General features: G+C 49.3%; 1 protein-coding gene across 1 annotated transcript in view; it reads right to left on the bottom strand.

Annotated features, from left to right (window-relative positions):
• PLXNA4 (plexin A4) overlaps positions 1-26,921 on the bottom strand; it is a 422,006-nt gene that overhangs the window by 380,573 nt on the left and 14,512 nt on the right. Inside the window, exon 2 of the mRNA XM_015628532.2 lies at positions 14,278-15,541. Coding sequence (XP_015484018.1) covers positions 14,278-15,456 — 1,179 coding nt within the window. The 5' untranslated portion in view covers positions 15,457-15,541. The remainder of the gene's footprint in view (positions 1-14,277; positions 15,542-26,921) is intronic.

Genomic DNA, 26,921 nt, shown 5'->3' with positions numbered 1-26,921 from the left:
TTATGATGAGGGTGGGGAGGCCCTGGCACAGGGTGCCCAGAGAAGCTGTGGCTGCCCCTGGATCCCCAGAAGTGTCCAAGGTCAGGTTGGACAGGACCAACCTGAGATAGCAGCAGGTGTCCCTGCCCATGGCAGGGGGTGAAATTTGATGGCCTTTAGGTGACTTTCAACCCAAACTATTCTAGAACTGTGTGTCCACTCACGTGCTGCTGGTTGGGTGCCAGAGGAGCAATCACAGCGTTGTGGTTTGCCATGTGGACAACCCTCCCCCAGGAGCAGGAGCAAGGCCAGCAAGCCACACGCCACACGAAAACTATTTCCATTTAATGTATTTGGGTTATTTCCTCTGGGGATCATCTGCCAAAAAAACGCCAGCAAGCAAAACCCTACAAATAAACACCACCGGGCTCCTGCACAGCTGTGGCTCTCAGCTGCACACAGGCCTTTGTAGAGACAGAAATACAGTCATCTTCTGCAGCAAAGAGAGACACGTAAGGAAGTTTGGATTTATGATGAAAGGGTCAGGAGTTGCAAGCACAGGTTTATTTTCAATTCCAGACACTCCTAGCAGCAATATAAAGTAGCCACGTTAAACTCTCTGGAGCTTCTCTGCCTGGCAATTTCATGTTAACGACTTTCCAGAATGAAGGAGGAGGTGAGGGCATGAATTCACTTCTAAGGCTGCTGCCACAGTGGCTGGGTTGGCAGGGAGAGAGGCAAAGCGAAGGTCTAAAGAGGTGGGAATAATATCAGCAATTCTCACATCCTGAGCAGTTAAAATCCAACCCAGAAAGTCACAGCCAGCAGGTAACTTGGAAGGAAACAGGGCCTGCAGTTGGAATGTTGGGCTGGAATCAATCATTTCATCACCCCACACCGAATTCCCGCTTGCAAATGCGGGAGTATTCCTCACCAGCACCCTGCCCCAGGGAAACTGAGGAGCACAGTTTTATAAAGTGCTCTGCACATCCAAAATATCTTCATCTGAGACAGACTGGCAGCTCCCAGGGCACAAATACCCTCCCCAGTCCTACCAGCTGCTTCTCTACCTGGTAGTGCTCTCCTCCTGCCACCTTTCCCTGTGCCACCAACCAGGGTTTCATCTGCAGCCAAATGTCACAGTCACCACTGGAACAGGAAGGCTGTGCAAGAATGGCCCTGAATTACTGGATTCTGGCAGGCGTTTGCCTCCTCCAGGATTAAACCTATCAAATAAATAATTAACACGTCCAAGCCCTCCTGGAGAGGATGGGTTTACAAGGCTGGTACTGGCTCAGTCCTGGAGGGATTTGCTGAGTCCCCAAAACCCCCAAATTCAGCAGAAGGGTTAGAGATCTGATTACATCACCTCCTTCCCTGTCCTCATCTCGTTCCCAGCAGGAGCGAGCACGCTGGCATCGCAGGAGTGGCAGAAGCACTAAATATCAGGGGACATGGGCAAACAGTGCTCCAATTGTCCCTTAAACATCTGCTTTCACTATTTGCCTCTGAGACAGCCCCTGATAATCAAACACAGCCTAATCCACATTTGGGGAAGAGCCTCGATAAAGGATTAGCCACCCCTCACTCCTCCTTGCTTTCACTCCAGCAGAATCTTCCTCCTCAATCAAAGCACCAGAGCCTTTTTTCCCCAGATATCTCAGCAGGCTCCAACACAATTCCACAGACTCACCAGGGATAAAGGCTGTCCCAGTGGCCAAGTCTTGCCTTTGATTTGCAGCTAATACCTAACAGCCCTGTCTTCATGTGGTGGCAGGTACTTGGCTCCTCTCTCCTGTTATCTCGGGCTTGGCTGATGCAGAGGATGGAGGGAACACACGTTAATGGATGTCTGTGCTGCCAGCAGGGCCAGGGAGCCAACAGCAGTAAGAAATCAACAGTTACAGGCATTTGAGTCTTTGCAAGGAGACATCCAAGGTCTTTTCCACCACCTGACTGCAAGATCTCCTTCCCTGCCTGGCTGCAAGGGCTGAGTGAGGGTGGTCACACATCCACTCAGTAGGATATTTAAGAATCTAGAGAGATGGAAGACACAGAAAAACCTCTCAGCAAGAACTTCACAGTATCTGAAGAGGCACAAGCTAAGAAATTTAGGGTCTGGGTCATCTGAAGCAGGGGTGAACCATAAATCCCCACACAGTGGAGCTGGAAATAGTGGAAAGCATCTCCCTGAAAAACACAAGACTTCCAACAGCAGCAGGATGGTACCCAAGGCTTGTGCTTCTCCTGTTTGCCTGTGCACATTCTCCTGATGGTTAGAGCATGGTTTGAGTGCAAGGTGAGCTCCTGGTTGGACGCTGCTCTGCCCTGCCCACAGCATTAGTTCTTGGCATTCCTGAAGCTGGACTGACTCTCCCTCTGACCTCCTGCAGTATCTCTGCACCTGGCCATGCTGCCTCCTGTGAAATCAATGGATTTAGGTTCACCTGCCCTTTCTCCCCGCAGAACTTCAGCAGAACCATCACGTTTCATCCTGCTGCTGTGCCGAGCTCTGAAATCCCAGCGCACGATGGACACGGCCCCTCCGGTTTTCCCCTCCTGCCACATCATTCCCGGAATTTGATGCCTGTCACTGCCCTCCCCATCCCAGGCATTCCTGACAGGGGGTCAGGAAAAGGATGCAGGTTTCCCCAGTTGTAGATCTTTGTCATCTGCAAATGATTTTTTGTCATTTTTTTGTGGACAAAGAGATGGGGAGCGACCAAAGATAGCAGAGATCACCAACCCTTCTTCAGCAGTCGGTCTGGAGTCTAACGACATCCAAAAATACCCATCCCCATTTCCCCAGGGTGCTCTATGATATAATAGAAGCTGGATAAAGAGCCAGCATTTGGAAATACATTTTAATTGCACGCTGCTTTTCACTTGTGCACCCACAGCAGTGGTTACTGTGCAATTACATGTCACCATATACAAATGACAGTGCAGTTACAGTAACTTTACCAATTACAGGGAAATTGCACCCACTATGCTGAGAGGTTTTCATTCAGACACAATTCAGGAACGCAAGAACAAGAGGGAAAGTTACTCAAATTGACTAGAACTGGTACAGGCGTTTGGTTTTTAGGTCTGTAGTTTAAGCATCAGTTCAAGGACTGGTGTCAAGTTTCCAGAGTGCTGCAGAATCTTAATGGAGTACAGACTTTTTATGCCTGCATTTATGTTCCTGCTCTGCTGTGAGTGTAAGGCTTCCCAACAGTCTACACCATGTTCCTCCACGTCGTAAAATTTGCAATTTCCTGAAGAGGAGGCTGACTTTCTTGCAGAAAGCAACAGGTTCCTTCAGTCTTCAGACCTTTTACCCAGCAGAGCTGGGTGATTATCAGTAATTCTGGATAAAAGGAATGGTGCTCTAAATTTGTGCTATAAATTTAGCATCCTCCAAGTCCTGACTTTCTGTCAGAGATTACAGTGCCCAAAGACGTGCACAAGCTAAATCCATTGGTGAGCCCCTACAATTTTTTTAGAGCCCAATACCACAAAATTTAAGCAATTCTGGCACCAAGTTTGCTTTCCTTACTTTTTGTGAAGATGCAGAGTCCTATTTTCAGCATCTGCTGGCCCTGTCACAGCCACGGTGATGCAATTACAAAGATTTTTCTGTTTATTCTTCATCTCTGGTTCCCACTTTTGCTGGGACTGCTGTGGAAGCAGCCCTGGGCTGTTGTGGGCTCTGAACAGCCTGATCCAATGGGAGGTGTCCCCTGTCCATGGCAGGGGGGTGAAACTGGATGAGTTTTAAGGTCCTTCCCAACCTAACAATTCTATGATGTTGTGATTTGAGGGAAATTGTTCATCTCCCCATGAAGAAAAATCTAACTGTGATTTAAGTGGTATTTCCAGTGCCTTGGTTAGACCCCAAAAGTCTGATGCAGGCCCAGAGAAGGGGCAGTACCTCCAGCAGCAATGCAGACCGAGATTATAAAACATTCCATTCACGGAGATCTTCCCCTTCCAAATCCCAAACATCAGCGTGTCAGCCAAATCTCCCTTTTGCATATTGCGTTTCCACCTCTTGGGAGAATTTCCAGCATCACAGTTCCTAGCCGAGCAGGCGGGGTGAAAATCACACCCCAAAGCTGTGTGGTCACTGAGCTTCATTCCCACAAGCCAGAAGGATGGATGTGACCTGGAGAGCAGCAAGTGTGACTGTAAAAGGTGTAAAAGGAAGCTGAGCTTTCCTGTGGTCCCATAAACTTCCCCTTGCTGGCTCAGAGGATCATAAGGATGAGGCGCTGAAGGATAAACAGAGGAATATAATCTCTGTGGCTCTCAGATCAGGGCTTTGAAAAATTCACTTAAAATTTTTCACACCCCAAAAAAAAATAAAAAAAGAGAGATTACTGAGTGTGGAGACTCTGCCTTTGAAACTGCCATGGACTGTTGGGTAAATAAGCATTTAGGGATTTTTCAAAAGGGAAGTATTGATCAAATAAGCTGCTAGAGCTCTTCTGTAAGAACTTATTGCAGCAGCAAAGCTCTGTTACACACCTGAAACACAGCAGCATGATATTCTCTGGTGCTGCTGTAGCTGAGACAGTGAGAACAAGTCCCAGAGAGAGGAAATCTTTGGTGAAAAGGGGTTTTTCTGTAAGCAGAAAGACACCTTTGAGAGAAGGTGCTGCATTTTATCCTGAAGGATGCCACATTTCCCTGATCAGCCTTCTCATTCCTACTGAGTGCACACCAGCACCTGGTCAGATAAAGTCTGGCTGCCTCCCTTTGATGGCACCACCAGCAATTCACTGCATCACAATTGCTATAATTATTATTTTGTTACACAGGAAAAAAAAAAAATCATCATTTGGGCTGCAAAGTGCCACCCGCGCCAACAGCGCTGCAGAAATGAAACAACAAGGCTGCTTTGCATGCAGGCAACACCTTCACCCCGAGAGCCCTGAGCCTCTTAAAAGCATTAATTAAGCCTCACCACGGTCCTGCAAAGGTGATTTAAGTGCTGTAATGAGTGAGATGTATGTGCTGCTGCTCTTCAGCACCGGGAAGTGGCGAGAGCTTGGCTTGCCCAACAAATAATGCAGAGTTGAGATCCAGGGCTGGCATCTGTATCAGGGAGAATCAAGATGTGTCTGGTCCCATCATCTCACAGAAGATGAATTTAAAGAAGCCTGGTTATCAGTTTAAACAACAAACTAAAGCACTCGAGCCCTGAAAGGGGAAATCTCCCGCTTGCAGCCGCTTATCTTTGCAGATCTCGGTGCTTGAGGAATTCAGAGCGTTGGTACCAGGCAGTGTAAATTCACTGAAGCTCCAACTGCTCCTGAAAGCAGGACTGAGCAACTGGGAGGCTGCAGCCAGCGCTGGGAGCAGGGACCCATCACAGTCATGGCCTGTGTTTCCTGGCGTGGGATCCCGAGCAACAGCCCCAACCCAAGAGTGCTGGGTCATTCCCTCATTAGGAGGAGTGAATTTTTATTATTCCCTGCTGCATTTCCCTCACTCTGCCTCTCCCACTCTCTCTCTCCTTGTCTAAATACGTGCCTGGCTAATATTGCTTGTTTACAGGATAAATCAGCTGTACAAATCCTATTATATTTTGGATCATTGACAACGACGGGGTAATGACATTGAAACGGGGAAATGCAATGTTGTTCCTACGGATCTAATGTCACCCACATGTTCCATCAGCTACAAGAGCTCCCAGTGCTGCATGGAGGAAAGAGAGGAAACTCTGTCTTTACCATTTAGTTCCTGTCCTGTCTGGGTGTCTTGCCTTTCCTAGTGTTGAGTATTTCTTTAAATATAGAATCATAGAATGGTTTGGCTTGAAAAGGGACTTAAAGACCAGTCAGCCTCACCCTGTGCCATGGGGAGGGACACTTCTCACTGGATCAGGTTGTTCAAAGCCTCATCCAAGCTTGAACACTTCCAGGGATAGAACTCCAGCTCCATCCTGAACCTGGATACAGCTGCACAACCAGGTCTGCGCTGGCTCTGCAAACAAATTTTGTCCTAAATTTGTTGCCAGGTTACCCAAAGATTGTCCCATTCCTAATAAAATGCTTCTCAAACAAACTTAGAGCAAAAACTATATGCTGACACAGCAAAGCCATGCAGGTGCCAGGCTGGGAGTGTCTGGGGCAGGAATAGAGTCAGATGTGATTCAGGCATCTTTCTGTCAGTAAAACAGATTTTTTCATCTCCATCTCTACACTACCCAGTCTTCCAATATCTGTGCTATCCTCCCAGGTACAATAGAGACCCATCCAAGCAATTTGGATAAACAGAGAAATTTCAGGGAGGGAAAAATAAATAAGTCTTCTCTTATACTCCTGGCATAAATAGATATAATAAATAAATAGACACGTGCATTAGATCGCTCCCAGAGGCTGAATATCTTCACTGAGCCTCCAAGTTCTGAGACAGACCCTGCACTGTGTTTCACCCCAACAGCTCCACTGGCATCAGGCGAGGGAGGAAGGGTCTGTGCAGGATTTATCCCAGAGAGCAAAGCTGTATCCAGCACCCCCTCAACCCCCTCCTCAACAGAATGGGCATTGTACAACCTCCCCTGCTCCGGCTGCTTTAAATAGCATCAGCCTCGCCAAGGGAGCTGGAGTCATTTTGCTTCTGGCTCTTCCAGGACATCTGAGGTTTGCTTTCTGCCTTATTTTTTTTTTCTTTTTCTTTTTTCCTTTTTAATTTAAAAAAAAAAAACCCTCTTGCACAAGCATTCTCCTTGGCCTGCCAGGCGACCTCCTGGCGAGGCAACGCGAGGTCAGGTTCGCGAAGTCGCCGATCTCCTGGCGCGGAAGAGAATGTGAGGAGATCATGTGGAGACCTCCAAAAATGCAAAGCTGAGCCACAGGCGACCGCAGGGCTCGACCACAGAAGAAAACAGCCTGGGTTGCTGGCAGGGGAAGCAGCAAAGAGCATTTCCCAGAAATAAATCTAATTGTCCGTGTGGCAAGGAGCGCGGGGAGATGGCGCGGGCAGGGACGGAGAGTCTGGCACTTTGCTCACCTGCACACGAGGGGACCAGCAGGACCTGGGGTGATGCTGAGCTGCTCGGGCAGAGCCAACTGGAGCAGGGATGGGATGGATGGTGGGGGAGGGAGCTGTGCCTGGAATATCTCAGACACAACACTCTGCAGCCTTGGGTCCTGCTCTGCCCTCAATGAACATTTTGTGTGAGCGGGGTCACTCAGACGTGAGAGAACAGCTCTGTGAGAGGGTTTGGCACCCAGCCACTTAAAGGCAAAGGGTTTCCTCCTGTTTTATGCTTTGGAAGGAAATAAATATTTTTGAGAAGGTTGTTTCCAATGCATGTCTGGGGTTTTTTCTCCCCCAGGACAATGAGGATTTGGGAAGGAGAGGTTTCAGGGTGAAGGTAATTAATACTGCCAGAATTATTTCTGCATTCGTTGGTCACGCAGTATCCTTTCAAGGACAGGTGTTTAATACTGAGAAACCTACTTAATATCTCAAACGCAATCATCCTCTCCACGCAATTAGGCCCTGGCTTACAGTCCTTAAATGAAAGCTTCTGTTGATATAGGGGATTAAGAGTTTTTGTTTTGCTCTCCCTCAGAGCATCAAAAGCCACTTTTTTTTCTCTGCCTGGAGTGCAGAGCACTTTGCAGAGGCAGGGACCTGTCCTTATCCCTGCTGGCTGAAAGAAGAGAGGTGGCACCTGGGAGGGAGAACCATCACCCAGGGAAAAGAGATGATAAATCCATGTGCTGCCTGGGCTCACCTCACAGAGAAAGCAGCAGGGAGAATTTCTCAATCCCAGTTCAGAGGGGCCAGGACCTTACTGGAGACACAAACTCAATTGCTTTCCATTAGCCCGGGGAGCACGGCCCCCAACATCTCTGGCCACGTCCACCACTGACCACAACCAGGAGAAATACCAGCTGTGTCCCTGGAGAGAGCCCCCTGAGCTGCCTCAGTGGGGAGATAACATGGAATTTCTCTCTGTGGAAGTGTTTTCCACCCTGGAGCAGAGCCAGCTTTGCAGGGGAGGTGTCGCTCAGGCCTGCTGGAGGCGGAAGGTGCAGGGGGAGATTTGCAAACCACAGGGCCCGGCTGCAGAAACCCTGAGCCAGAGCCCAGTGTCCCTCTTCCTCCCCAGCTCAGATTCCGTCCTCTCCAGCCCCCAGTGTCAGCAGGAGGACACTTGTCACCCCTTATCACAGCGGCTGGGCCCGGCGGGTCCCTGGGCCAACGCGCGCAGACGCCGCGCACGCCATCCAACACAAACCGATGTCACCAAGTGCACAAACACAGATCTGGCAGCCACCAGCCTGTTTGCTCCGGCTCCCAGTCTCCAGTCAGCATTCCCAGAGAGGCATTACAGCATTTCTGAGGGTACTGCCCTTCCAAAGTCTGAACATTGGAGTTTTTTTGCGGGGGTTTCCTGCTCTTATTTGCATTTTCAGAGGAAGAAGAAGAAAGCCCTGTTAAAAATTGACCAAGAACTGACCTCGGCTGTCCATAAAGCCTTTGAATCAGAAACACCAGCCTGTAAAATCTGGACTAAAGACATGAACACAAAACTTGTGCATGGTCTGTCCAGCTGGGATGAGTAAAAAGTGCTGTTGTGCAAGCACCAGTGGCACTGACACACACAGGGATTTACTTAGGATAGCCCAGCTGGCAAAGAGGGACATTATGAGGTAAAATGAAACTGATAACTCATCCCTGTGATTGATCCATTCCCCTGGGAACGAGTCAGGCTCACGTACTCACCCATCCAGCCAGGAGAAATGGGCAGGGCTGGGTGTGCAAAATGCCAAAGCACCTGCATTGCCTGGACTAAGCAAAAGATAAAACTCCCTTTTCCCCAGCCTTTCACTTTTAAGGGAAAATGGGAGAAATGATAGATAGGGCTGACAACTCCTGCTTTTTTGCCTGTAAAGTGATTTTTTTTCCCTCAAAACACCCCTTCTTTCCAGCAGCTCCAGCTGGTCCTTCTTTCTAAATGACCCTGTTCTTCTACCCACCATGCCAGAGAGGAATGTAAGAGCAAGGAAGATATTCCCTCCTGCTCCTGGAACAGATGGGCACCACACTAAGATCCAGGAGTCCCTGGGCTACAAATTGTGGTTTTGTGCCTTAGCCAACCCCCCTGTAAAACAGCCTCCTGCTGCTCCCCATCCTGGTGTCTCAGGGGTGCTCTGTCTCCTGTTAACACCTGGGATGATGAAGCCTGGAAGGTAGAGGAATATGAAATAGGCTGGAAAATCTTGGCCCTACCTGTTAACACCACTGATTACCAACAGAGGCCCTGGGAGGAAGAGGAATATGAAATAGGCTGCAAAATGTTGGACATCTCTGCCCTTCCCAGGAGTCAAGCTGACTGTCCCATACCATACACACAAATCCTTCCACCACCTGAGCTGAAAATGGCCCTTTCTAACCTGGTGGGACTGAGCAGGAGGGAGCCCAAGGGTCATCCCCGAGGACCAGGCAGGGTTCATCCCTACTCTGCCAAAGGAAAATGTGCACCCAGCTGGCCTCCAAACACACCCAGCATGGAAGGACTCATCCACAGACTCCTCCTGAATCCAGTCAAACCCTGTGACAACAGCAGTGCTTGCTTGATGGGCATCAGGGATGGGCAGGGGATGAAGGGAGAGCAGGAGAGAGCAGGAGAGAAGAGCCCACTTGAGGAAAAAATGCATGGAGATGATGCAGGACTCTCAGAGATTTCACCAGCAGCATCTGCAAAGAGGCCTTTACAGCCAAGTCACTCGTCAGACAATGGCTTGGGACCCAAACATCCACTTCTGGTAACAAAGTGTTGGGAAAATATTGCCCAGCTCTTCACACAGGGCCTTTTGTTGGCTGGTCAGCTTTGAAAACATTTCTGTTCTCCCCCAAGTGACAGCGCTGCCATGAAAAACAGGAAGAGACTGAATACAGCAATTTAAACAGTCAAACCCCATTTCCTGCCAAAAGGAAAAGAAAATACCAGCAAAAGGCAGAAGCCAGGCGGGAGCTGGGGACTGACACTTTGATTATCTTGGATAGATATTGGTGCTGCATATCTGGTAGAAGCTGCAGTGATGGAGGTGACACCTTTTCATGGCAGGGACTGGAGTCTCCTAGGTTGGGAGGCAGATCAGGCTGAGGAGGAAGCCAGGATCTCCCAGGAGAGCAGCCCTGGGATGTGAGCAGCTCCTGAGCTGACAGCCAGGGCCACATGCAGCAGCACCCCAGGTTTGGTACTTCATTGCCAGCCAAAGTTCCATCAGAATCCCTGCTCCTCTCCGTCTCCCCACAGCCCTGACACCCTCAGGCTGCTTTGGGGTCAGTTTCCAGCACCCTCCTCTTCTTCATCCACGCTTTTTGTCTCACAGCAGCTCACCTGCCTGGTCCCCAGGGTGGAGGGGAAGGCTCCCCTGCCTCCTCTGCTGAGCATCCCAGGAATAGAACTCTCACCAGGCTTCAAAATGCACCCATTCATCTTATTTCATTGTAATGACAATCAACAAATCCCCCAATGATCACTTCCTGTACAGAAATGGCACACTTGTATCTCCATCCTCCTCTCAAACTGCCTTTTTTTTTTTTCTTTTTTAAAGAAATCCAGCATTTTCCAACAGTGTCACAGAACCACAGAATGGTTGGAAGGAGCCTTAAAAGTTCATCTATTCCAGCCTCCTGCCATGAGCAGGGATAAGTTCCACTAGATCAGGCTGCTCAGTTTCAAAGTTTATGAAGGACACTGAAACCACAGCCTTCTTTACCCAACATGAAGCTGGTTTTCTGTTCTAAGAAGCCTATTTTCTCCCCTCCAGCGCAGCCCTGCCTTTGCCAACACCCTGCATGTCCACAGAGCCAAAGGGTTTGAAGGTGCCCTCTGACTGTATAAGCAGGAATGGCTTCGGAATCCAGAGAGGAGATTTAGATTCAACATGAGCGAAAGCTTCCTCACAGCACAGACAGATTTTAGGGAGAGAGAGGAATCTCCATAGCCAGAGGTTAAGAACAGGTGAGACAAACATCTGTCAGAAGCGTTATAAGTAGGGCAGCAGGGCAAATCAGATGACCTCATAAGAATCCTTTTTTCCCAGCCTCATTTTTCTCTGATTATGTGAATTTCTAAGCATTTGGGGTCAAGTGTGCTGCTTAAATATAAGCTATTATCCTGCTTTTGCAGAGAGGTATTACCTGAGACCATTCATCACCTGAGTGAACTTCACCAATTTGCAAATCAACGGCCCAGACATAAAAATCTATCATTTTTTTTCTGATTTATGCTGAAGATGAATGGGAGGACAGCTGTAACACAGGGATGGGAGAGGAATGAACATTGAGGATTCTCCATTCATCTCTGGACCTTCACCTCTCCCACTCTAGAAATTCTGCTACCACACTGCTGACATCTACAGCAGGCACTTGGCATGGGGCAGTCACAGGCTTGTCACATCGAGCTTTTTTGCTTTTGTCTTTGCCTTGACCTTTGCAAACCAGACTGGGACAAGTCTCCAGGACATCCAACCCTGCAGGGGACCCAATGCCTCCTGCTGAGTACTGACCATGAGACAAAGTTTGTCCAGCCAAGCTCTTTCCTGACCTCAGGTCTCTCAGCTCCAGCTGTAACCAAGCTGTCTGACCAGAGGAGCCACAGACTTTGCTGCAGGGGGTCAGAACACTGCTCCCCTGCATCCCTGGAATTATTTGTGTGCACATTTGCAGGTTAGGAGAGTGCTGGGAATGATCTCCATCAGATTTCTCTTGCCCTGAAATGGCCTTGAGCAAGGATTGCATCAAGGCAGGAGCAGAAGTGTCCTGTCATGTAGACACATCCTGTCATGTGGATCCCCTTAGAGTCAGGAATTGCCCTGTTAGAAATACTGGAAATATTAGAAGGATATTTGTTACTAAAAGCCAGACCTGATAGGCAAGGACAGTGCAGTGAACCCAGCTCCTCAATCCTAAAGTTAATACCACAAAGAATCACAGAATGATGGGTTGAAAAGGATCTTAAAGATTATCCTGTGACAACACCTTCCACTATCCCAGGCTGCTCCAAGCTCCCATGTCCAACCTGGCCATGGGCACTTCCAGGGATCCAGGGGCAGCCACAGCTTCTCTGGACAAGCTGTTCCAATGCCTCACTACCCTCTGTATAAAGAATTTCTCCCTAACACCTAATCCAAGTCTCTCCTCTGTCACTTTGAAATGCTCAGTGCCCAGCACATCAGCTGGACCTGTTCTCACATAGGATTTCAGCTGCTGAAGGCAGGGCAGCACAGCTGAAGTTCAGTTCCAGCCTGGACCTTAGGCAGGTTAAACCTCTGTTTGCACCAGCAGAGAAACATTTGCCATCCACACAAACCCGGGGAAAGGCTCACTGATGTCTTTGTAATTGTTTTTAGAGCTGCCTCTAACACATGTGCTAAGTGGCAGAGCAGCAGTGCTGGGGCTTGGCTGGCAAGCAGGACCTCAGCAGAGGAGACCAGGCTCTCACAGACACACATCCAGCCTCCAAAATACTTCACCAACCATCAAATATTTTCCAAGCTTAGTGGCTGGATTCTGCAACCCCTTTCAGCAGCCAAGTCACTAATACCTCTTCCCTCAGGCAGCACAGCTGATCTCAGGCAGGGCTTGCCAGCAGCTCTAAGTAGGCTCATTTAAGGAGAGGACAGCCTCCTTAGTTACACTCTTCAGACTTCCTGCTTTGAATTCAAGCATCTCCAGGTTCTTTTGCCGTGTCTCTGATTCACAGTGAAGACGCACACTCATAAATATGCTCTAACACTTTTCCCCACCGTGCCCTCTCTCCAGCCTCTGCAGTCCTGTCCTTACTCAGTCTGACATCAGTTTTCTTGGCTTGGGACTCACCCCATGGGATACAAGAAAGCTGCTGGCTTTTTTTGCTCCTGTCTAAAGCTACAGAAGGCAGGACTGAGAGGTTTCAAACTTCCTAATTGGAGAGGTCCAGCACTGCAAACGTTAGTGTGGAGCACAAGCAGAGCAAATATGCAAATGCATGGAGAGGCTTAAGAGCCCAGCAAAGAAACTCCAGTGGGAAGCTCCCAGCTTAAATCTAAAGGCAGCTCTTTGAATGTGCACAGGCCTTGCGGCTAAACAAAAAAATCAAAGCCAGATTTGGGCACAGCCTTTCTCCTGTGCAAAGCTCCACGGGGAGCTTTGTGGGTCTAGGCAGAAGAGATCCCAACTAAAATCAAGGACTTGTCCCTTCAGTGTGGGAGAATGAGAGCAAGGCAAGGTCAAGCAAGGACACTGAGGGGTGTAAAGGGGAATTAGGGCAGGGTAAGGCAGGATCAGTGTCCTTGCAATGAGACTCCCCTCCACATTCCTCGTGGTTCGTCCTTGTCCCGACAAGGAGCATCAGAAGAATCCCCCAGCAAACAAGGCTTGAGCACAAAGGAGCAATCCCATATCCTGAGCACTGCCTGCCTGGAGATTAGGGGCAGGAAAGCACTCTGGCGTTTCTCCCTATTCCCTTTGCTCAGACTCAAACTCGCCTCTCACTTGAAAGAGCTAATTAAGGATGGGAATCAAAGCCCGGGGAAGCGGCTCCTGCAGCCCCGGGTGCGGTGCCGGCTGTAATGCCCATGTCTGTGCCTGCTATCAAAGCCAGCCCCGTGCACATTCCTGCAATGGCACTCGGAATAAACCGAGGCAATTTCTTCAGACCATTTGTAGGTCAGACAGACCAGCCTCTTCCCCAGTCCTGCCCTTAAATCTTGCAGTGTTTAATCCTTGATCTGCAGCCAGGCCTTAATTTCTCAGTGCAGAGCTGGCTGGAGACTGGAAGGCGAGGGGCTTTGATGGTTAATGACCAGTGCTTCTCAGTCCTGGAAGAAATGAAGCCCTGGCTTCATAAAGTTCCCTGAATAAATCCTGCCCCAGCTCTGGCCCAGGGAAACAAAATTACACCAGCACACAAACTGGCACAAGCCACTGACATCTCTAGGCCCTGTTTTGGTTTAGGTTTGAGCAGAGTGCACTTGGGTCTCAGCGATTTCACCTCTGTGATTTGCACCACAAAGTAACTACAACAGGCAGATTCCTCCTAAATATCCCAAGGCCCTTGGTTTAGCTCATCAGCAAACACAGCATGTCTGCCAATACTTCCATCAGCTTGTCCATGAGCTAACTGGGGTGTGAACTGGTTAAACTGGGTGGTGTGGTGAGCTGGAGGCAGAGCCAGGACTGGGACAAGGCAGTCTCAGTTCCTTGGTCTCTGCTTTGAGGGTTGAGAGGGTTGGTTTTCTGAAGACAAGACCTGTTAATACATGAGGAGGGCAAGGTGGGGTGCTCAGGGACCTCACTTACCGCGCTGCTACAGGGAATGTCCTTGACCTTGAGCCAGGCCAGATCTAATGTCCCCTCTCCCCTGTAGCAGGACTGAAGCCTGTCCTTGATGCGGTCATTGATGTTTTTCAGGACAAAGATGCAAAGAGCAGACTCATCCAAGGACTTCATCTTCCTTTTCTGCCCCTTGGAGAAGACTGTGAAGAGGATATCATCCTCAGGGCCAACACCCAGAGACCTGGCCAGGATGGCTCCAGCCTTGGACAAGTAGGCAGCCTGGAGCAATCGGTATTCCACCCCGTTCTTCTCACAGCCAATGGGCACCTCCACATAGGAGTTAAAGGCCGTGTCCTCCTTACAAAGCCGCACCAGCTTGGAGGTATAAACCTGCTCCTTTGTGGTGGAGCCGGGTGGGGAGATCATCTCAGGCTGCAGAGTCAGGAAGTAGACAAAGTTCCCGCTGCTGAAGCCATAGATGTAGTAGATGTCGAAGTCGGGGATGATGGTAAAGGTATCTGAGGGGATCTTGATCATAGAGGCCACAAACTCATCATGAAAGACATAGGCAAACATCCCATCAGCCTCAGAGTTCTTGGTGAGCTTTCTGCTGGAGATGGTGGGGAAATATTCCGGTTTGCCATCCACGGCCGTGGCGATGAACAGCTTGTCATCCATGTTGCTGTAAGAAACAATGACTCCAAAAACAGAGCCACTCTCGTTCACCCCAGAGAGGTAATGCTCCTTCTTGTGGAAGGGCTCTCCGAGCTTGAAGAGGTCATCCAGCCTCAGGAGCTTGCAGATGCCCTGGTACAGACTCCCACAGGCTATCAACCGGTTCTCCTTGTAGTCTATGAGGAGCATTTTGTTTATGTTGTTGGTGGGCGTCAAGGGTTCGTTGCAGGTTTGGACTATCCTGGGAGGATAGCACTTGGGATTGTCATCATCAGGACCAGTCTCGTGGGTCACCAGGACCTTCAGGTCACTGGAGAGTTTGTAGATCCTGTTGACAGCCCCCAAGTAAATGTGCCCAGTTCTTTCGTCCACCACCAAGTGGTTGAAGTTTCCCTCTGCCTGTTCCCCGGTGAAGGTGATGAAGGGCCTCTTTGGATGGGGTGGCTGCTGTCTGCCAAGAGGTGACACTGTGGTGGACAGCAGGAGGTGAGAAACCAGGCAAGTCCATTTCCACATGGCCGGCGACATGATTAGAGAGGTTTGTATTCCCAAGGCAACGAGGATTAGACGCAGTAAAACTCTTCAAAACACCAATTCCTTGGCAGATTCTGTCCTACAAGCAAAGAAAAAAGGAAACAAAAGTACATTACTATGGAGTATTCCTTCCTCCTCCCTCCTTCACAACCATGCCATCATCAGAGCGTATTTAATTGCTAATCCTCCCTTTCTCCACTCTGAGCTCTCTACTTAAAACCAGCACAAAGGGAGCCCTCCTGACAGAAAAGATGCTGGGAGAAAAAGCAGAAATCACACAGCAGAGTAATAAATCAGCACCCTTTCCCTCTCCATTACACACACACGTGCCCCACAGTGCAGCTTAAATATTGACTGGAAGTGCAGAAGGAGAATGGCAAAAACATCACCCAGCATTGCTGTTTGCACTGCCAGCCTCAACCCAAGTGTGTATTTGCTATCTGAGATGCCAGAACTGGAGAAGGACTATTATCCTGCTCTTCTGGACGAGGCACTGAAGCCTAGAGAAGGTCAGGAATCTGCCAACAGGGATGGGGCCAGATGGATGCTGAGCTCTCCCACAGCCCTTGAAGATTGGCGGGAAGGAGCCAGCTCTGGTGTGACATTAACATCCTTTCATGGAGACCCCGGTTCAGAACGGGCCTGTTTGGGCAGGAGCTCTGTGGCTGCCAGCTCAAAGCTGCCTCATGCCAGCCCAGCCTGGAGTGCAGGCCCAGGGCTTGTGGTGTGCCAGCTGTCACTGCCACATCTGCAGTGGGCTGGGAGAGAAGGGAGCACTGGGTGTCCTCCCTCCCCTGGGCTCTCACCACAGACCACTTTCCACCTGCTTCACCCTCTCCACCCACTTCACAGCCAAGGGAACATCATCTAAAAGAGATCCAGCTCTCCTGGGAATCTCAGGCGTCTGAGGAGAAAGGGGATGCTTATCTACCAGCAGTGATAAAGCCTAAAGCACCCTGAAGTAGGAAAAAACAAAGACCCAAGGACCAGCCTGATACCTTTCCAAAGAGAGGGGAGAGGCTTTCCTTGCACCACTCAGTCCCTTAAAATCTCCCAGGTTTTAACCATGGTGATGGGAGCAGTATGAGGTTCAAACATTTGGTGGGCACATCACCAAGCCCCACAGAAACACCTCTTCCTACTCAACACATCCATCTGCTCCCTTTTCCGTCACTTTTTTTGGTTGCTTCTGTACCAAGAACAGCTTTACCCCTTTATGGCCCCACCGAGCATGTGGGGATGGAGTTCTACCAGCTCAGACTCCACAAGCCAAGCCCCTCAATGAGTGCTGACCACACAAACCTGGTGGCCAGGCCCTTCATCCCTCTGTCACCCAGAGCAGAACTTCACAAAGCTGGTCTTGATTTTACAAAGGACACGAGCCAAACAGAGCTCCATCCCAACCCCTTTGTCACAGAGTGACTTTGCTGAAGTCAGGGGTGTAACCAGTGATGACAGCCAGGCTCGCACAAGTAGGAGGCAAGGAAAAAATCCCTGTTTGCAGATCCCAGCAGGGAGGAAGATGTGACAGTGACACAGGTCTGGATGTGCAGCTTTTTCAGATCTGTGCAGCTCTGCTAACGCCGGTGCAACGGAAAAATTTACTTAAAAAAATAATAGGGAGAATAAATCCCACATTCTTTTGACCTGTAGGCTGATTAGATCTGGTAGTGGAGAGAGTAGGTCTGGGCTTGGAGAGCAGCCACCATTTTTATGCCACCCCAAATATTTCAAAATTGTCGCACAGCAGCCAGAATTTCCAAGCTGTTGTAGGATCACCTTCACCTCCCGCTGCCCTCCCTGCCGCAGCAGCCGCAGGCGCTGGATGGATGACGGACAAAGGTCAGCCCACATTTACTTTAGTCATGTTTACCCTGTTCTGCTTTGCCTCTCTGGTCAAGCAAATATTTAATAAAACCTAGCTTATAGTGCAGAGTTTGCAGGACTGCCTCTCGAGCTCTGCAGGGATAGGCAGGCTGGTCACGTAGGCTTTTAATAACCTTTATTATGATGGATGGAGCAGTGATGGGATGAGCTCTCCCCACACAACCATTCCTCTTTCAAAGGAGCCCATCCTTGAGAGAGCAGCAGCAGAGGGAAGCTGTCCCTGTTTGAGTCCTGTGTTCAGAAACATCACGTGGCGACCCTGAACACCATGATGAGTTATGATCCACATTTCTAACAGGCACTGGCTTGATCAGGAACTAGGCAGATCTAGGAAGAAATTGTTCTTTTCAAGTATTACTAAAAAGGTATCTGTTTTACCCCCATATTTTACTGGATTTTGCTCTGCAGAGTCAGCAGAGCTGCAGGGCAGGGAAATGAGAACTGCTGCAACCCCGAGACTGAAGAGGTGCTGAGCACCCCTCTCTCCAAGAGCAGCCCTCTGCCCAAAATTCACCACAGCACCAGGACACAGCACCTGCAAAAATGGGATTAAAAACCAAACAGCCAAGACAAAATGAGAAGAGACAGACTCCAGGCATAAATTCTTTGAGGCCCATGAAGGTGAGAATTGATTTGAGGTCAGGCTGTCACTCAGAGAGGAAGGGAATGGTGAGGAGAACCTTGCTAGATCCCTTCCAACCCAAAAACCATTCTGTGATCCCTCCAGGTAAAGACAGCAAATTTGATCTGGAAACCAGAGAGACTCCAGTGAGAAACTCCAGGAAGGCTTTACAGCAGGCAGGGGTGTTTTCCAAAACACTGAACCTCTTGGGAGAGGAAGTTCACCTGCAGAGGAAAGAGCATCAGCAGTCTGAAAGCACAGGAGCAGCCCTTTGGGACAAGGCTGGGAGAGCAGGAGCCTGGGGCTATTTTGCCATCTTCCAGCAGCCATCTGAGAGATCCTAGGAGCAGGATTTTCTCTCTGCCTGCTGCTGGCACTATCTCCTCTCCCATCTGCTCATGCTGCTCACCCTGTACCCTCTGTCCTGGAGCCCCAGTCACTCCTGGAACCTCTGAGGGCTATAATTTATAATTTGGCTTAATTAATAAATATCAGCAGAGGTCAGGGGCAAGGAGGCCTGGATGTTTAGCCTGCAGAATAGAGCATGGTTTGTACAACACCTCAGAGGATGCACCAAGGAGAAGGGGGTTGTGGAAGGGGTTTTTTTGCCTATGTCTGGATGGCAGGAATCACAGCAGCTGGGAAGGCAATAATACAGTGCCATGGGCATGCAGAGAGTAATTATATTCTAGAAACAAAGCAAATAAACAAAAGGCCACAGCCAGCAAGGGCTGGACTTGGGCTCTGAGCTGGCTGTTTCCAAAATAAACCCAAACTGCCTTTTCCACTGGGGATGTGGCCAGCAGTGATGCTGTGAGCCACCACACAGGGCTCCTGTGCAAGGCCAGATCATCCCTGGACGTGGCTCCTGCCACAGCAGCCTCTCCATCAGCACATCCAAGGTCCCTGGGAAGGTCACAGAGCAAATCCAGCTGTCTCAGACAGGATCCCACCCATGGTAGAGGAAGGTCTCAGGGTCAGCACCCACAGGAGGTGTCACTGTCTTTCCAGTGGAATCGCAGCTTTTTGGCTCGCACATAACACATTCCCCAGAAGATGCCTTGAATTCCTAGACCTTGGTTTCCTCCAGGAGAACAGCACCTTAGGGGGCTACCCCACAGTCTGGTTACATTTTTGCTGTCACTGAGCATTTCCAGCAAAGGTTTGGGACCACAGAGTTGAGGGTTGCAGTTTGGTTCTGCTCAGGGATCTCCAGGACACAATCCCAAGACTCCAGAACATGAAACTCTCTGGTAAATGCATGGGATCCTGGACAAGAAAAGTTTGGATGCCAAAGAGTCTGAGAGGAAGAAACATTCCAAAATTCTAAAACTCTGATTATTAGATGGGAAAGTTAGTGAATGATGAATACATCCTCAAAGTGCAGCAGCATTGAAGGGGACAAAGTCAAGGATGAGTTATGCCTGAGGAAGTAGGAATAAATCAGGAATAAAGAGAACACAAAGGACTGATCTGTCAGTTGAGAGAGAGGGGAGGACTCGGGAGGAAGTGTACAGGGAGAGGGGAAAGAGAGAGCTGGGAGAGCTGAGTTTTGATTGACAGCCTCACAAAATCCATGGTCACGTCCCTGTACCAGAGTCTGGGACAAACCCACCCCACTCCAGAGACAGCTCATGAAAGGAACACATCACTGGCTGAACGTGAGACAGCAGCATTTCCCTCACACACACACAGTCCTCCTGCCACCAAAGGTGTTAGACACAGCCTCAGCAGCAGGTCTCCTGCCACGGCCACACGTGGCAGCAGGGCCAGCACAAAGTTAGCAGGAAGAGCCTGGATACAGAAAGTCATAGAAGCAATCCCACTCTGAGTCCAGCTCAGAGCAAAAATACATGTTAAGGCCTTGAATACAACCAAAATGAGCTGAAAAACAGCTCTGGGAGGGAGGGAAAACTCAGCACATCCTCGTGGACAGGGGGTCTGGCAGCACCCCAGAGCCCCGGAGGATGGACACGGTGAGTTCCCCACCTGGCTGGGAGGAAGCCAGGAGCACCCAGGGCTCCTGGGCAGTGCCAGGGTGGTTAATGAAGCCCAGCTAATCAGGCAGCACGCTCCTGTGTTTGCTTTTCCTGCACTCAGGCTATTCATTGCCGGGATGCAGGAGGCCGGGCAGAGATGCTGACGAGGCAGACGCCCAGCGCCGGAGCCAGCACGGAGCGATTCAGCACCAAGTGCAGCTACACAATCCCTTTAATCTCATCTAAAGACTTTTTTTCATGGTTTCCTTTAATAAACCCTGATTACCATGGATAAAAGCTTTTCTTTGGGAGCCAACATGGCAAGAAAACCCATAGAGTGACATTGTCAACAGCTTCCCCAACAAAGAGCGGATTCTAACTTTGGCTAAATCCTTTCTCCCTGAACTTACAACCTGTCCAAGCTGAAGGCAAGTCTCACTTTGGGGACACCCCACACCAAAGCAGCTTTACTTTGGAGCTCACCAAAAAGAACAGATCCCTGCACAAGCTGCTGCTTGTCCCAAATAAAGAGATTAATTTCAGGATGGTTTGTTTGCAGGGGAATTAGGATACAGAGGGACAACACAGCCTTCCCTCATCACACAGATTATTCCTCTCAGGCCCTCAGATGCTGCCCATCACCTTGTTGCCTGTGTCTGTGCCAGAAGAGTATTAAATTATGGGATTAGCACATGCCATGAGTGGGACTTGCTTCCTTTTTTTCCCAGCCCTTCCCATGTGATAAAACTGCATGTGGATGTTGCTTCTGCCTGCATTTCAAACTTGGTTTTCTACCAGCAAAAGCAGGTCAGAGCTGTGCTCCTCTGTGCTTGGAAGGGAGAGCAGAGAGGTTTGTAATAATTTCTCAGCTCCTCCAGGAATTTGCTACAGAGACTCGAGTGAAGGAATACAAATATTCAGCATCACAGAAACAAGAATGGAGTTTTGAGGTCATGGGAATACGCTACAAATCCAAAGACCCGAGTTAAACTCTCTTTTCTGGAGCAGACAAGGCTGGGTGTTGTGGAATCATGAAACATCCTGAACTGGAAGAGACCCAACCTTTCAATGGTGTGGCACAGGTAACAACATTTCCCAGCCTCCTGAAAGTATCCTGAGGACAAATCTATGAAAATGATTCCTTATCACAGTAACTGGGGACATAAAACCCCCCCAACAAACAAACTGTTGTAGCAAGAGCACACAAGGTCACTGATTTCAAGCAAACCATGTCACAGCAGTGCCTAACTTGGCTGGTCCCACTTTGTGTGTGTGAGATCATAGAGGTCCAGGGCACTGAGAAAAGGGAAATATTGCCAAAAGCCAGAGTGTCAGGTTGACTTCTGTCTCAAAGTCTTATTCCTCTTCCCAGGAAAGCCATCACACAGTGCTGGCACTCTGCTCTCCCCAGCACAAAGAGTTTCTCTGCTGTGTTTCACTGAGGTGCAGCTCTCACAGGGTTGGCAGTGCCAGATTGGCCAAAAAAATTAAAATTTTATGGAATATTCCTTTGGTCAGTTTGTGTCAGCTGTATCCCAATTCCTGGTGCACCTCCAGCCTTCTCACTGTCAGGGCATGAGAAGCTGAAAAGTCCTGGAGTTGGTTTAAACCCTGTTTAGCAGCAACTAAAACCATCAGTGTGTTATCACCACGATTCTCATGCCAAATCCAAAACACGCCATCCCAGGAAGAAAATTAACTTTATATCAGTGGAAACCAGGACAGCAATTCACTGGGAAGGAGACCCTGGTGAGCTCTAGACACGAAGAGGAATAAACACAGCCTCTGCCCCTAAAGGAGTGATGAATATTGAAAAGAAAATGAACTGGGTTTCATCCCAGCAGGTCTCCCCAGCTCCTCTATCCATCCCAGCATTTTAGGACAGCCTTGAGGAAAATGGCATTTCCTTCCTCAGAAGCTCAGCTTATGCTCACACATTCTCTTCAAGGCTTTGGGGGCTCTTGAAAAAACCCAAAAGAAATCTAAATTTGCTGGGTCTGGTTCAGGTGGGAGCCCTAACACAGCAAGGAAGGGTCTGTGACCCAGCTGTCCCCAGGAGCTGCCCCCAAGCAGCTGTTTGTTTTCCTTGCTGGCTGAAGGTGCTTTCAGCAGAGTTCATTTTGCTCTGGATGGCAATTTTGGCAATTTTGGGAAGATGTGTGAGACTCAAGTCCTCTCTCTCAGGCTGAAGCCTCGCAATTCACACTGTGTGTATCCACCAGGAGCCAAATCTCACTGTTCTTCAGCTGCCTCCTGAAAGGCTGGCAGGGAGCATCACTCCACATTCACAGGGGCTTTGTGGCCACTGCCTGCTGCACTCTGCAGATCTCCGTGAGATAAAACATGGGGCTTCAAGGAAAGAAACAAAACCTTGATCAGCTGCTTGTGGGAGCACTGAGATCTGTGTTTGGAGGTGGGGAAAGCACTGGCAAAGAAGCCAGCAGAGGATCCCCAGCCTTCGAAGTCTGAGATTTTGTTATATATTCAAAACACAGCTGGAGCAGAGTGGTCTGAGGGAAAAAGTAAAAGCAACAGGGCTGGGAAAATCAGAGATGATACCAGGATCAGCAATCCCAGAATGGTTTGGGTTGGAAGGAACCTAAAAGACCATCCAGTTCCAGCCCTCTGCCATGGGCAAGGACACCTTCCATAGAGCTGGTTGCTCAATGCCTGGGTAGGGATGGGGAATAAGGTTTGGAAATAAAGCTGCAGAGGGATGCAGAGAAGTGGATTTGCTGCACAGGATCAGGCACTCTGCAAACCAGATGGGCATCACTGACCAGCAACCAGCACTTCAAATGGGAACTTCTCCCAAATGAAGAGTTTACAAGTGGCCAGGCCAGTGGGATTAATGCAGGGCACAGCTGTGTGCTCCTGGAGAGCCAGGATCCCCGAGGGAAGGGCCATCAATCCTGCAACTGCACCAAACCTCACGGGAAATAGGCTGGACACACAGCAGGAGTGGGAACATAAAGAAAATGCTGTTAGCAGTGCTGTATTGCTGGGAGGGAAGAGTCAGAGGTGTGATAATTTCTCTTCAGTGATGCAGGCTTTGCAGCAGAGGCGAGAACAGAGTCTCTCTTTGTGCTTTACTCAGCATAAAATTTCCTCCTTTCATTTATGGCAGGTATCCAGCCCCTTTTGGAGCAGCAGCCACCAGCTCTGGATGGGGCCAGGGAAAAGATCTGACACAGCAAATTCTTCACCCTCTGCTTCTCCTGCGAGTGGCTAAAGGGAGCAGATGATCCTCATAAAACAGGGATGGCTGGGCCATCCCAAATCCCAGCCAGATCTCCAATCCAACACACCCCTGGGAAGCAGCAGTGCTGACTGGCATTTGCTCTCCCAGCCCTAAAAAAAAGCTGCACTTTACTGCAACCATTAGCAGAATTTTGATATTGACTGGAGATTCTGAAAAAGAAACTTTTAGACACCTCCTTGTTTCACTTGCTCTGCACACTTCCTATCCCTGACCAAATTCCTAAACGCTTCTGGGTGGGTTTTTAGGCACCCTGAACCCCCTGGGCAGACACATGTTGCTCATTTTATCACTCTGCCTTCTTTGTGACAGCTCTTCCACCAACTGCTCCCTGTCTTGCAGTCCTCCAGCAGGTCAGATGGGGTCAGGTGAATCTTTTTTCATCTTCCTGTAGCACCCAGGGCAATTAGGTCCCACTCTGGTCATTCAAAACTTGCATGTGTCAGCTGAAGTAGTCTATTCCTGCTGCCTCCAAGGACTTGGAAAGAGCAGTTGAAGGGGTGCCAGAGGGATAAAAAGTCCATAGTTCTGCTCTGAAGCTCACCAGTCCCAAATTCCAGGTATCTTCTGTAGATGTGAGACTGTTACAGAGCATGATCTCTTCTTTACAAATAATACAGCACCAAATAGACATTTTTAAACTAATATTAATCTCCTGTGTGCTTTTCTTGGCTTTCCCTAAGAAATACTATAAAAACCGCATTGCAATTGTTTATAATTTTTAACCATTCTGGCATAAGAGTACTTTTTGTGATGTTCAAAATGAACCAGGGCAGTGCAGCTGCTGCATTCAGAGCAAGATGCTCCCCAAGAAGAAGCACCCAAGATCAGACCAAACAAGATGTGTCCTCTTCAGACACTTCCCCTCAGAGCATTTTGGGCAAAAAGGCTTGTGTCCCCACTTGACTTGGATGTTTTGAGCAGGCTGAAGGGCAGCTGAGCCAAAAGGCAGGAGAGATGAGGGAGAGCCCCACATTTGCCCAAGCAGAGACTTCCAGCTGAGACCCAATTTCCAGCCCAGCAGCAGCGCTGGGGAAGGACTCTTTGTGCTGAGAGCTGTAATGAGGCACTGTGGACACAAACCCTGATAAGCTGCAGCTTTGGGAGCGTTTCAAGGGAAGAGAAAAAATCAAAAGCAGTCTGACATCTATCCCACCACAGCCCCGTCATGTCCCAATTTACAGGTGACACAGGAAGACCACAAAAGCAGAGAATCAGCAGCAAAACTCAACTCCTCCTTCCAGAAAGGAAAATGTGGATAAAGCATAATTAATTTGCTGTTAATTTTCTCTTCCAGTGAGTTGGAAGCCCAGCTACTGCCAACACATCCAAAGGCCAATGGAAAGTTATTCTTAGAGCCCAGCCCTGCTGTTGCTGCAGGATAACTAATCCCAAACCATTCCTGAGAGTCTTGAGCTGCTGCTGGGCTGGCCAGGACACCTATGGCCAGGATCAGAGGCAGAACAGTGCTCACATGGGTGAGGAGATAATCACATGCTCTGTTTGTTAACAAGCAGATTAGAAAGGAGCTGATGTACACACACAGATCACGTTTGCAGGGAGATACACAACTCCACCCTGGACAGACACATCCATTTTTGCACCAAAATGTTGCAGTTCCCGTGCAGGGCACTGTGTGCATGCATAATTGCAGTGAGCTTTAGCAGCAACACCTACAGCTCAGGTTGTCTGACATGTTCTGTGCCCAGGCTCACTTTTAAGGTCCTCATTACTTTGACAGACCTGAACCACTCAGGGGACAATTTCCTGAGCTCGGTGTCTGCCTCAGGCTACCAGTGCCATGGAAAGTTGCATTCAGAATGACTTGGGCAATGCTGAGAACTAAATTAGGGAAAAAGTTTTTGCAAGTTACACATTTTAACTTTTTTTTTTATTATTTTTTTTCCTATATTTGACCTCAGCTAGATTCTTCCTGCTGCCTCACTGAAAAGGTGGCACACTTTGGGGCAGGGAGAAAAAAATCAGGATGCTCCTTCTCTTGTGGCTGTGGCTAAAAGTCTGTCTAAATTTGACCAAGTGGAGCATCTAATAGCTCTAATAGCACAAATACTGCAAGGAAAAGTTTTGCCTTTTCCACTGCTCCTAGGATGGATCAGACAACACTTGGGCTTTATCAGCAGAGGAGGAGAAGAACTTGACCCTGGGCTAGTGGAAGGTGTCCCTGCCCAAAATTATCTTTCAGGTCCCTTCAACCCAAACCAGTCTGTGATTCTGTGACTTGCCCAAGGTCACACAGAGCCAGCAAAGCAGAGACAAATCTTTACCCCTCGTGTTGAATTCCCAGCTCAGTGCCACAGCAACAACTTTTATTTTGCAGAGCCACGCATGCAGCACCAGGGGAACTCCCTTCACCTCTGATTTTCTCTATTCTTCTCTCCTTTGGTGCATGTTTGAGGGACACACACCCAAAAGTGCTCACAGTGACAAATTCCCCTCAGTCCTAAACCCATTCCCTGCTCCAGCACTTTACCAGCATCAGCAGAATTTGCATTGCACACCCGAGTGTCGGCGTTGGAGAGAGACTTTAAATAGTTCTGTGGTCGCCCTGCTCAGCTGTGGGATGCAGGGATGCATCCAGCGTGTCCTGAAATGATACAGCAGAGTCCTGCTGCTGGCTCCCAGCCTGGGAGGCCGGAGAGAGGAAGGGAGGAGCACTTTACTGCTACTCTGCTGCTAAATCTTTCTGCAATTTATCCCTGTGCTCCTCCACACTGACCAGCCTCGAGAGGAGACACTGCCAGCACGTTCTACTCCACGTGGGCAGCTTGCTGCTGCTGCAGAACACACCTGCAAAAGGCAAAATCTCCACTTTTCCTCCCATAAATATCTCCCCTGGTCCACTCAGACACAGATGGAAGCTGCAGGTGCCCTGCACTTCGTGGACCTGACCCTTCATCCGCACGAATCGTGCCTAGCACTATCAGCAGCTCCACAAATCACCCCGGAGCAGCCACAGGGAGGGTGATGCAATTGTTTTAGCTGTTTGCACAGCCTCATAATTGCAGATCCATCATCAGAAAGCATTAGCTGTGTTAGGACAGGTGTTAGGCAGAGACCCAGCAGCAGGAAGGGGCGCGTGAGCTGCGCAGGCTGCAAAGGACACTTCAGTTTGCACTGAGAGGTCTGAGATCTGGGTTGTGCTACCCAGAAGAAAGTTATTTGTTTGCTGAGCCAGCTGCATGCAAAACTCTAATTTAATCCAGATCCAAACACCATCTGCTTTGTTCATCTCTGCTCACACAGGATAAGGACACCTGTGGCTGAGGCAAGAGGTGTTTTTAATGTGGGGGGCGTGCAAAGGTCACCTCTGTTCATAAAATCCTGCTCAGAGGAAACGGAGGCCTCGATAACACAGGCTTTAAGACCTGGGGAAACACTGTTAAGCAGATGCCCAGGTGCTAAAAGAGCAAAGCCCACAAGTACTGTACCAATGTGCACTCCAGCCCCTAAGCCTCACCTGCCACTGCCTCCACCTCTCCACTCTCCCCAAAACCGGCCCTGCTGCTCTCTTCCCTCACCTCACAGGACCCCACAGCCACACTTAGAGTGCCTCAAACAGCGTGAAAAGCTGTAAACCTGAGCCCATGCACCTTTACCCTTGGGGATGCAGCCACAGCTGTTGGGACACGAGGCAGGAGCATCCTCCCTGCTCCTGGAGAGCATCACCTGAGCATCCTCCCTGCTCCTGGAG

Source organism: Parus major, chromosome 1A (genome assembly GCF_001522545.3).
Source record: "Parus major isolate Abel chromosome 1A, Parus_major1.1, whole genome shotgun sequence".
Taxonomy (NCBI): Eukaryota; Metazoa; Chordata; class Aves; order Passeriformes; family Paridae; genus Parus; species Parus major.
This window is presented reverse-complemented; position numbering and strand designations above follow the sequence as displayed.